The sequence below is a fragment of the Calonectris borealis genome, chromosome 11, assembly GCF_964195595.1.
Source record: "Calonectris borealis chromosome 11, bCalBor7.hap1.2, whole genome shotgun sequence".
Classification (NCBI taxonomy): Eukaryota; Metazoa; Chordata; class Aves; order Procellariiformes; family Procellariidae; genus Calonectris; species Calonectris borealis.
In genome coordinates, this window is record NC_134322.1 from 15,320,735 (window position 1) to 15,333,096 (window position 12,362).

At 41.2% G+C, this 12,362-nt stretch overlaps 1 protein-coding gene across 1 annotated transcript in view; it reads right to left on the reverse strand.

Annotated features, from left to right (window-relative positions):
- PRTG (protogenin) overlaps window positions 1-12,362 on the reverse strand; it is an 89,154-nt gene that overhangs the window by 49,300 nt on the left and 27,492 nt on the right. Inside the window, 1 exon segment of the mRNA XM_075160138.1 lies at window positions 617-761. Within this exon segment, the coding sequence (XP_075016239.1) occupies window positions 617-761 (145 nt within the window).

A 12,362-nucleotide genomic window follows, 5' to 3' on the forward strand; every position in this document is an offset into this window, starting at 1 on the left:
CCCACCTATGCTTTCAATTTTTATGTTTCTCTTTTTACCTTCTTTTGTATGCTAGGTATCTTAGACATGTTCAACCAAAGTTACGTGTCGAGAAGGATGGGAGTAGGTTCAATGAACACAATTTGGACAGGGAAAGAATCTAGCAGGGAGGGGGCTGTAAGCTTCAAGTTAATCAATTCAAGAGAAGTCCCCCTGCGCAGAATTTCCCTAGCATGAAGTGTTTTAACTCAATTTTCTGTACATATAATTCTTATTGGCCCTCTAAAGAAAAACAGATTCAGCTAGTTCAAACCACCCCCACAGCCAAAGTCCATCTATTCGGTATCCCACAGCAATTCCCATTCCTGAGGATGACCTGCATACAAAATTCTCCAATGACAATTCATAGGTCAATGATTATTGTGTAGACCATAGCGGGCAATTCTGGTCTGCACTCATAACACCTATTTCAAATTCATTAACATAACTATTACTAGCTATTTTAATAGTTGACATACTATACACATGGAACCTTTTTTATGTAATGGCATTGCAAGTATTCAGATTTTCTTCTTGTAGCAGGCTCAGAATTATCACAGAAAATAAATGACATTCTAAAATGTGTAAGTCTACATACCTGTCCATGACTAAAGGTAAAGTTGTTCGATTCACTTCCCATGTTACAGTGGCAGGAGGGTTTGCTGTTATTTTACAGGCAAATCGAGCTACTCCACCTTCTTGGACCTCAGTTGAAAGTGGCTGGACTTCAAAGGCAGAAATGGCTAAAAATAAGATAACATTGAATTTAAAGGACCAAAATGAGGAAAAATTCCTTGCTAAACCAAACTCCAGATCATAGATCAACTTACAAAAATACCCAGAAATACTTCAAATAGTCCTCTTTTCTACATGCAAAGAAAGATAGGGTCTAATTACCCTGTCAACTTTGCTCGATAGCATAGTTTCATTCGTTGAAGGTTTACTTAAAATAACGTTGCTTTAACCTAATTCAGTTAAAAGATGTTTCAATGAAAATGAAAATGAGATTCTCAAATAGAATTAAGCATACAAATTGACTGGCATGCAGCTAGAAAGCATACCAGTTATTAAACTACTGAATTTCATGTCAATTCAACTAGTTTGGGACTGACCCCATTATACTTAAAAAAAAATTTGAATGCAATAGGAAATTTCCAAATTTCCTGACAGTCATATTTTAGTCCTTTAATAATACTCACTTTAGTAAAAGGATTTGGAGAGTTGTACAAGTTCATGTTTGATAAGAAAAAGAAATCAAAACCAAAAAAGATCTCAAAATAAGTTTAATCATGTAAGAACACTTTCATTTCAACAGTCTGAGTGGCCACTGAGCAGACGTCCGATGCACAGAGCATCAATATAATTTCAAGCATTTACAACTTAAGGAGTTGACAAAATCAAGCAAATTGAAGTGGCAGATCAATAAATACCTTCCAGCTAACAGACACCTAAGAAATTGATCAGTAGTTGGACTTCTTTGCTCAGAAAATAAAAGCCAAAGGGAAAGGAATACAAAACCCTCTAAGTAATTGCTCTATTTAGTGCGACTTACAAGATAATTAACAGAAAGAACAACTCTTCAGAGGCAACTCCTTTTGCATACTTCGCAATACAAATAATTCCACACACACTTCCACCCCCTGTAACTGCACAGGGAACAATCTCTGCATAAACTCAATGCAGAGTTTTTGTTCTTAAAAAAAAAATCAGAATTCAAATAAATTTCTACTCTTATATAAATTATACAGAAACATGATCTCAATACATAAACCAATATTAGTAAGTTACCCATCTCTTAACCTTGAAGTTTTGCGTTGAAAGAATTCCTCTATTTTACTTGTTTATTAATTGAAATGGCTTTTCATCCTATTTACTCTAACTTGTCCTCAATAATACCCTTCGGCGTAGAGGACACATACAGTAGTGATGCACATCAAGCATTCTAATGAATGCTCGCCACCTCCCATCCTTTTAATACTAACGCATAGCATCAATAGATTAATATTGGAGTGTGAAGGAAATGTAACATGACCTGGTTGCTTTTCCCTCCATGCACAAATTAACTCCTAACATGGGCCTAACTACATAACTTAAAGATTCCTTTTACGAATATACCTATTTCACTTCCCAGGTCAGAATAAATCCTGGTTTTTTGCACTGCATTCCTGTAGTTGCATCAGCACTGCAGGAATGACGGTTCCTAATCATAGCAGCAGAGTTAAAAGCTGTTGCATCCTTGTGAACAGACCTCCCAAAGACTGTGATTAACAAGACAACCGCCTTGTACAAAAAAATCATAGAATCATAGAATAGTTTGGATTGGAAGGGACCTTTAAAGGTCACCTAGTCCAATCTCCCGGCCGTGGGCAGGGACATCTTCAACCAGATCAGGTTGCTCAGAGCCCCGTCCAACCTGACCTTGAATGTTTCCAGGGATGGGGCATCTACCACCTCTCTGGGAAACCTGTGCCAGTGTCTCACCACCTCATTGTAAACAATTTCTTCCTTATGTCTAGCCTAAATCTACCCTCTTTTAGTTTAAAACCATTCCCCCTTGTCCTGTCGCTAACAGGCCCTGCTAAAAAGTCTGTCCCCATCTTTCCTGTAAGCCCCCTTTAAGTACTGAAAGGCTGCAATGAGGTCTCCCCGAAGCCTTCTCTTCTCCAGGCTGAACAACCCCAACTGTCTCAGCCTTTCTTCACAGGAGAGGCGTCCCACCCCCCTGATCATTTTCGTGGCCTCCTCTGGACCCGCTCCAACAGGTCCATGTCTGTCCTGTGCTGAGGGCTCCAGAGCTGGACGCAGCACTGCAGGGGGGGTCTCACCAGAGCAGAGCAGAGGGGCAGAATCACCTCCCTCGACCTGCTGGCCACGCTGCTGGTGATGCAGCCCAGGATACGGTTGGCCTTCTGGGCTGCAAGCGCACATTGTTGGCTGATGTCCAGCTTTTCATCCACCAGTACCCCCACGTCCTTCTCAGCAGGGCTGCTCTCAATCCCTTCCTCCCCCAGCCTGTCCCTGTCTTGATACCAGGGGTTGCCCCGACCCAGGTGCAGGACCCTGCACTTGGCCTTGTTGAACCTCGGGAGGTTCACACAGGCCCACTTCTCGAGCTTGTCCAGGTCCCTCTGGGTGGCATCCCGTCCCTCAGGCGTGTCGACCGCACCACTCAGCTTGGTGTCATCTGCAAACCTGCTGAGCGTGCACTCAGTCCCACTGTCTCTGTCATTGATGAAGATATTAAACAGTACTCGTTCTCAATACGGACCCCTGAGGGACACCACTCCCGATCTCACCGATCTCCATCTGGACATTGAGCCACTGACCACTACCCTCTGGATGCGACCATCCAACCAATTCCTCACCCACTGGACAGTCCACCCATCAAATCCATATCTCTCCAGTTTAGAGGGAAGGATGTTGTGGGGGACCGTGTCAAAGGCCTTACAGAGGTCCAGATAGACGACATCTGTAGCCCTTCCCATGGCCACTGATGTAGTCACTCCATCATAGAAGGCCCCTAGGTTGGTCAGGCAGGACTTGCCCTTGGTGAAGCCATGCTGGTTGTCTCCAATCTCCTCCCTGTCCTCCATGTGCCTTAGCATAGCTTCCAGGAGGATCTGCTCCATGACCTTCCCAGGCACAGAGGTGAGACTGACTGGCCTGTAGTTCCCCGGGTCTTCCTTTTTTCCCTTTTTAAAAGTGGCGGTTATGTTTCCCCTTTTCCCGTCAGTGGGAACTTCACCGGACTGCCACAACTTCTCAAATACTATGGATTTGAAGCTTAGCAACTTCATCCGCCAGTTCCCTCAGGACGCGCAGATGGATCTCATCGGGTCCCATAGACTTGTGCACCTTCAGGTTCCTTAGATGGTCTCAGACCTGATCTTCTCCTACAGTGGGCGGCTCTTCATTCTCCCAGTCCCCTCCTTTGCCTTCTGCGGCTTGGGCGGTGAGGCTTGAGCGGTGAGGCTTGAGCACTTGCTGGTGAAGACCGAGGCAAAAAAGTCATTGAGTGTCTCAGCCTTCTCCATATCCTGGGTAACCAGGTCTCCCATTTGGTGCCGGAGAGGACCCACATTTTCCCTAGTCTTCCTTTTATCCCCAACGTACCTGTAGAAGCTTTTCTTGTTGCCCTTGACGTCCCTGGCCAGATTTAACTCTATCAGGGCTTTAGCTTTCCTAACCTGATCCCTGACTGCTCGGACAGTTTCTCTGCATTCCTCCCAGGCTACCTGTCCTTGCTTCCACCCTCTGTAGGCTTCCTTTTTGGGTTTGAGTGGGCCCAGGAGCTCCTTGTTCATCCACGCAGGCCTCCTGGCGTTTTTGCCTGATTTCTTCTTTGCTGGGGTGCATCGCTCCTGAGCTTGAATACTAACCAGCTTTCCTGGATCCCTCTTCCCTCCAGGGCCTTGTCCCACGGCACTCTACCAAGCAGATCCCTGAAAAGGCCAAAGTCTGCTCTCCTGAAGTCCAGGGTAGTGAGCTTGCTGTGCGCCCTCCTCGGTGCCCTAAGGATCTTGAACTCCTCCATTTCATGGTGAAAATCACCTGAAAGCAGTCGTGGCCACATGATGCAAACACCGTGGCCACTGGAAACAAGATCTGGCACTTCAAATGTGATTCAGACTCCCAGATGCTCCTAGTATCCATTTTTATGACCAGTCCCATAGTTTGGCAACAGGTCGCCACAGCCCCAGCACACTCTGCAGTCTGTTCCGTACCCACCTTCACCGCAGAGAGAGCTAGCCTCTCTCACCAGCAGAATTTAACCCAGTTGCCTATGTTACACTTTTTGTTCTTTCTTTCACTTTTGAGCAGTACCATGTTCAAGAACAAACAAAAAAACCCCACAACTTGCATAAAGATGTTACAACAGAAGTCTTTAAAGCCTGTTGGGGGGAGACACGAGAACAGTTCTCTCAAACAGATTTTCTTTTGATCGCTAAGGAATCATCAGAAGAAAAAAAGAGAATTAATAGTTCTTTACCTACCTACAGAAGTTCAGCTTCACAGAACACAAAGACTCAGTGCAAGTCAAATAACCTGCACATACACCACGTTGTTCCCATAACTCTAAACTTTCTGGATTTGCTTTCTGCTGAATTTGATGCAGTCCAACTCTCCTGTAGTTTTCCACCACGGGGGGGGGGGGGGAAGGCGGAGGGAAGAAAAAGCATCCAGGCTTGTCTTCCTTCCCTCCTTCTCCATTCTAATTCCTCCCTACACAGAAAACGTGTGTTCACCTGGAGTCAGAATAATATTTCCCTAGTGCTGTTCTTAACAGATTTTTCTAACAGAAAACGTAGTGCTTTGCATTCTTCATTTATTTACTGAAAGTATGACGTAGCAAACTAGGCAAGTCTGCTTAGCTTTCAAAATAAAATCTCTAGGAATGTAATAAAGGCACATATAATAAGAACAACACAAATCAAAGTAACACGAATTTCAGAGCCATCATGTAGCACAGCTGCACCACACAGCCAGTGGCATAAGAAAGGACCATTTTAACAAGGCAGAAAGGTAATTATACAGTCTTATCAAAGCAAAGCTCTTACACACCTTCAAAAGTTTCATCTCCATAGGAACTATAAAATCACACCCAGAACTTTCTTATATTGGTACAATTATTTAAAGGGACAGAGTGAGACAACAGAAACACAGTATTTGGTTTTCATTTAGGTATATAAAAAGAATGATTTATTTCCATGCATCCGGTCACATTACAGCTAAAGATTAAAGACAGAAGTGAGACTCTCAAGAACTACAAAAGAAAATGAGGAAAATTAGTATTTCACAGAACAAAAAAATGTCATTATGATAGCAAGCAAGAACAGATTCAGCTATATTATTTAGAAAATCCAATGCAAGTTGTTAATTGAAGCCGGTATTTAAAAAACATTTTTCCACCTGAGCAGGAACAATGCATTTCCTCAGAAAATTAATCTTTAAAGATAGCAGGAGTCAGAACTACGGAGAACTGCACAAAATCTTCAGAAAAACTGATTAATGTCACTAAATGTGGTTTTAGAAATAAAAATCCCCACTTATCTCTCATCTAAATTTATACATTGTTTATCAGTTTAGCTCAATACTTGCTCCTTCTCTATCTCGTTTCTTTACGCAAATCTCTGGTTTCTTCTTAATTCTGACTTCATTTGTTCCAGTAAAATCTGTTTTTACAAGTCTATTGCTGTCTCGTGAAACCTGACCTCTTTGTAACAGACTTGTTTTCATGGCAAGTGCTGATACCAACTCAGAACCCCAAGAAAAAGTCATTAAAGCAGTGCTGTTAAGAGGCCAGAGCTCTATAAAATGGATAAGAAACAAAGTCTCAAGAGACATACGTTGTTCCCGAAAACAACCCTGCAAAATGCAATAAATGTAAGTGCCTTTTTATTTGAGTTTTCCCCCTCTTCTCCAGTCTATTTAATCATTTTGTTCCCAGATTTATAGCCAAAAGAAAACAATTAATGTTACTCTGAGAACCTGATGCTCCCACCCTTTTTAACTTGCAAGATACCAAACACTGCTTACAGAAGAAGAAAACAATAGCTAGAAATTGTATTTACTTTTATAAATTCCTGCAATTTATGTGATGGGAACATGTGTTTGTATAGTTGCTTTTGAGTATGCATACCTTTGATGGCATAAAACACACATTTCTGTCCTATAAAGTTATCTATGCAGAGCGAAATCAGAGTTCAGTTCTGGCACGAGTTCCCTCATTTACCATGTAGGCAAATATCCACAGATTCAAAAACCAAATGATTACTTGCTGTCACACACTGGTTAAATATTAGAGAAACACTGCTGCTGTCTCCTGTACCATACACGGACTGAATACTACCACTTCATTCACTCCTGAAATGAAGTCCTGAACCTCGTTCCAACGCAAGTCCAGGTGACTTGTTCCCTTACATGCTGCAGTTTCTATTCACACTTTGTCATTGATTTTCTGAATGAGCTTTCTTAAAAGGCAAAAGAAATTCCAACAACCTACATGTTTATTATTGTTAAAGCTTGCTGGTTTCATCACAGCTGACACTAGCCCAAGATTGGACTGCAACTGTATAATAAAGAAACTGAAAGAATGGAAGATAAAACCCCTGAACTGAAATTACTCCCTGAACTGAAACAGCAGCACAGAATTGGGTTTCATGTAACCAGAACGCAGCAAATATTGAGAAACTCTCCAGCACATGATACCGACCACTTAAGTGTTTCTCAAGAGATAATGGCCACTCAGATAGATGAGCTGCTCAGGTGGAAAGAACAAAAGTGCATAATGCACACAATAGCCCTAACCCTTCAAATGAAACCAAGAATATTTTCCTTTTTTTTTTTTTTTTTTTAATTCTCAGGTGAAGAGGTTTCACGTGCAAAAAATAAACTTGCATGTTAAAGAACAGCTATAGCTTCTTCCAAAGAAATGGATTTCAGAACGGCACATGATAAATTTAATATCAAATTTTCTTTTTTTATCTAGTTTGTGATGCTCTCTCTCTCTGAAACAGTGTTCAAAAATGCAACAAAGATACATGTGTATTAGATTTTAGTACCAAAGCCAATTTGCACATATTTTCCTTGAGTTTAGTGTTATTTCTCAGTCCTCGCAGGAGCGAGGCTTAAAACAGATTATGAAAGAAGTTATGCCATGCCTTTTGGTATATGGATGCATATTTCCAAATTATTTGCTACTCAAATGACACACTCTGGTCTGGATCTGGATTGGAAATAACCTTTACATGAGGACTGACGGATCCAGACATGTAGCACGACTACAGACACATAGCTATTCTCCCCATTTCTCATGAAGCTGTTGGGAGTACACAGAGCTGGAGCTGTCGTCAAGTGATCTAATGGATGGATCTTTGCTGAGTTTCCCAGGAGATGCTAGTAAAAATTAAATAAAGTATTTGGGAGCTCAAGTTCTGCTTAGTACATACAGTTCAGAGGTGAATGTCACACAAATGGAGCAATATGGATAAAGTCTTTCACAACTGTAAGTGAAAAGGGATTACTATGAAAGGGCGTTCTCTATGAGCTACCACAAGCACAGTGATTTCTTACATTCACCCTTTAAATTTTTATCAAGTATTGTTTGACCTAGAATTATTATTTTTAAAATGTGAGGCATAAAAATGGAGATTTCAGGAGAAAACAGAACCTGACCTGTAAGGAAATATTAAAAGAGCTGAGACCTGATTAGCCCTGGGAAAGGAAACTGAAGAGAGAAGTGACAGTCTTACAAATATACAAAGGAGATATTAGAGCGGACAGGGAGTGATGACTCTCATTAAGCAGTAAGAACAGAAAAAGCAGGAAGAGGCTTTAGCTCTAGCAAGGGAAGTTCAGGTGAATTTGCTAAAGGGAAATGTATTAGCAAGGAGCAGGCAAGAAAGGGAGGTGATACAACTGCTAGCAAAAGGGGTGCCTCGGCTATTACCTGCCTGCTCGAGGGCAGTGACATTGCTACTGCCACTCTCCTCACACCAAATGCTACAGTAAAGATCCTTTCACAAAGAAAATAATTTTGTCCTTCAGGAACATCCAGAATCTTTTGTTTTGTTTTTTCCCCCCCCCGGGCAAAAAGACAATTCAGAGTAGATTTGTATGAAGAGGCTCTTCAGTTTTCCAGCCTTCTGCCTCTTCCTCCCACCTCCCCCCCTCCTTCTCTTTCATTCTTTGCTCTTCAGAGCTTTATCAGCATAGTACATTTTACATCGATAGGCCCTAAAATCTGTGGAGATAAGATCATAAAACTAGTACATAAACAAAAGGATACCTAAGAAAGAGTCAGTGGCAGAAGCACCCCTCGGTAGAACACAAGTGTCAGTCAGCAAACGATCCCCTAAGGTATAATAGGCAGCTGAGGTGTGCCACCGCTCAACCTCATCTGGAACCACTGTAGCTGGCCAACTGTTTGTACACTTGCTATTCAACAGCTGATGCGTTTGAATAGCTTTATCAATATCCTTACACATCTCCATTCTTTTCAAGCCAAGTGAGTCAATAAACTTATTTCAGAGAAAAAAGTGACAGGATGATCAACAGGTATAAGAGGTAGCCTCTGATGCCGCAATAGCTGTTCAACTACATTGGAAAGAGGAGGATAGCCCTACCGATTTTTAAAAGCAAAACATCAACCTGCTTATTTGTCCTGGTTCCAGCCTGGGACAGAGTTAACTTTCTTCCAGTAGCTTGCGGGGGGTGGGTGGGTGGGTGTGCTGCGTTTTGGGTTTGGTATGAGAGGAGCGTTGATGGCCCACTGACGCTTTGGTTGTTGCTGGGTGGTGCTTGTACTGGGGACTTATCCCTCCCATGGTCTGCCAAGTGCAGGGGAAGCTGGAGCATAGCCAGGGCGGTTGACCCAGCTAGCCAATGGGGTATTCTATACCATGTGATGTCATGCTCAGCATAAAAACTATAGGGAGGGGCCCTCACCCACCATTCACAACACACAGTCGGCAACAGGTGAGCAGTTGCATTTTGCATCGCCTGCTTTGTATATTCTGTTATTGTTATTGTTACTGTTCTACTTTGGTTTATTTCCATTATTAAACTGTTTTTAACTCAACCTGCGAGTTTTTCTACTCGTGCCCTCCTGATTCTCTCGCCCATCCTACCGGAGGGGGGTGAGCGAGCAGCTGCGTGGGGTTTAAGTTGCTGGCTGGGGTTAAACCACAACATTATTTAAAATGATACATTCAGGATTTGAAAACAAGTTGAATTGGAGATAAGTTTTACAAGAACACAACCTAAACTGTTCGGTCCAAAAAAAACCTGACTATCTTAGAATCACAGAATCATAGAATCATTAAGGTTGGAAAAGACCTCTAAGATCATCGAGTCCAACCGTCAACCCAACACCACCATACCCACTACACCATGTCCCTAAGCGCCTCATCTCCACGTCTTTTAAATACCTCCAGGGATGGTGACTCAACCACTTCCCTGGGCAGCCTGTTCCAAGGCCTGACCACTCTTTCAGTAAAGAAATTTCTCCTAATGTCCAGCCTAAACCTCCCTTGCCACAACTTGAGGCCATTTCCTCTCATCCTATCGCAATCTTGAATCAGTATAGGCTGCAGTATACAAATGAGTGCTGCTTTTTTACAGACATCCATGTAAAGAGAACAAACACAAAGTGCATGGGGAAATCCAAATCTTTCAAAGTAAAATATTATTGGCTTTTTTTTTTTTAATTATGAAGCAGGTTATAACCTGTTGTGTTTCAATTTAAAATTAATAGTTTTAAAAAAAAAAAAAATCCGAAAGCCAACTTCGGCATACAACATAAAATGATCATAGTTCCATACTAAAGTATGGAACACACAAGGAGAAACACACAAGGAAAATCTCTCCAGACAACTGTGAAGTCTCATAAAATAGGATTTCTAGGATGCAGGTAGATGACAGCTCTTGAGGCATTTAAAATGCCATGTTTTTAGTAAGCTGCTAAGGAAACAGCTTATACATCATATACACATGTGCTTCATGCAGAAACACATAGTCTGTAAATGTCATCTAAGAGGATGACATTTTGCTCAAGGGCTTGGGAACATGCTGCTCCTAGTTCACTAAGAAATGTGGCTACAGGTCTGATTTAAATTATAACTTACATTCTAGATATGAGACAAACATCTCCCATGAATTATGATTTAAAGGTAACATAATATCCTCCCACTGAAGTCGCCAAAGTACCAAAAATCTCCCAACCGATTCTGAACATCTTCAGTTACCACTAAATATTAATATAAAATAGTGGATATGCTCATATAAAGTATGAGCATCAGAGAACTCGAAATTCTAGCAGGGACTGCTTTAAGGTTCTTGATCTAACCTGTCCTTACAATTCACTGTGTCATGATGCACTTAAAAAAATTTCAGTAACCATTAGGCTGCTAGAACAAGACCAAACACATGGACAAGTATAATTTCCTTGTAGTCTCCTGTCTGAATCTTTTTATTGTCTCTTTTTTCCTACTTAAAGTGTGAATTTCTTGGCACAGGGACTACATTTTTTTCTTCATTTGCTCAATTACAAGCAAATGCTGTCTTCTGCATGTATGAGGCCATATCTCAGTTTACAATAATCTTAAACCCATTAATAAGGAAGCTGGATTTTTCCTTCCCTCAGGTTCTTCCTTTTTTTTTTTTTTTTTTTGCAAACATCCTTTTCAATTTTCTTTTCATTAATGCAGGTACTATTCAGCAGGACTACCATACTGAACACAGGTGCTACAGTTGATGAAAGGAATTATAATGCTCAGCTTTTCCTTATGGATTCCTGTTGACTTTTTTTGGTCCAAATTATATCTGTTTTCAGCAAAACACCATGGACAATCACTGGCACTCTCTGCTCTGCAAAAACTCAGAACCTGCAGTGTTGTGGGTCAGTGGGAACGTGAGTAGGACCAAGATTGTAAGAGAAAATTTGCAAAGCGTCAGCCTGACTCCATCCAATGAATAAATTTCCTCTGTTTAAAGAAAAAAAAAATTTAAAAAAATAGAAAAGGAGAAAGAGGAGAATAAATTGAAAGAAGTATTATAACTATGTTGAAATCTCTGGATTACTGTAGTTAATTGGACCATTACACAGAGATCCAAAATTGTAAGTCATTCTGGAAAGCAACCAGACAACAATCTACTCTTGTCGCAGTGGAGACATTGCTACAGCTGCAGCAGCAGGAGACAAGATCAAGAGGAAATTGAATTTTACTGATACACTGTGACCAGATGAAGACAGCAGCACCATACTAAAGAACATGTCTTCATATAATTATGAGCTAAACTTTTGAGGAACAAACCATCTGACATCCTCTTCATCGAGCTGGATAAAATCCAACATAATTGGAAGAAAACCAAAGACAAAGTATTAAAGAAACAAACGCGCGCGCACACACGATGGAGAAGACTACTTGTTGGATTTTGCTTCTTGCAAAATATTCTTCTTTAATTGATCCTTCTCTAACTCCAAGGATCAGACTCAATTTTATCTTACCTTGCTTTTCTTTGAAATGCAATAGTATACGTTAACGTGGGACCAAAACATTAGTCCTCCAGTCTTCTTGACCACTGCAGGTATCCGAAAGATTTGCTTCTGAACTACGGACCTCTGGTAGTTTAGCTCATAAATGCAAGCATCTGCAAAGACTTTCTCTTCCTTCAGTCTCACCCATTGTCTGCACAGATATTTTCCTCCTCTTAATGGCTATTATTTAAGGCAAACAACTGAGTTTGAGACAGAACTGAGTTCTGTCTAAGAGGAAGTGATATCATCCAGAACACATTTGGCCCTTTCAGGCACAAAGGAAAAGTGTCACTTCATTCTGACTGTT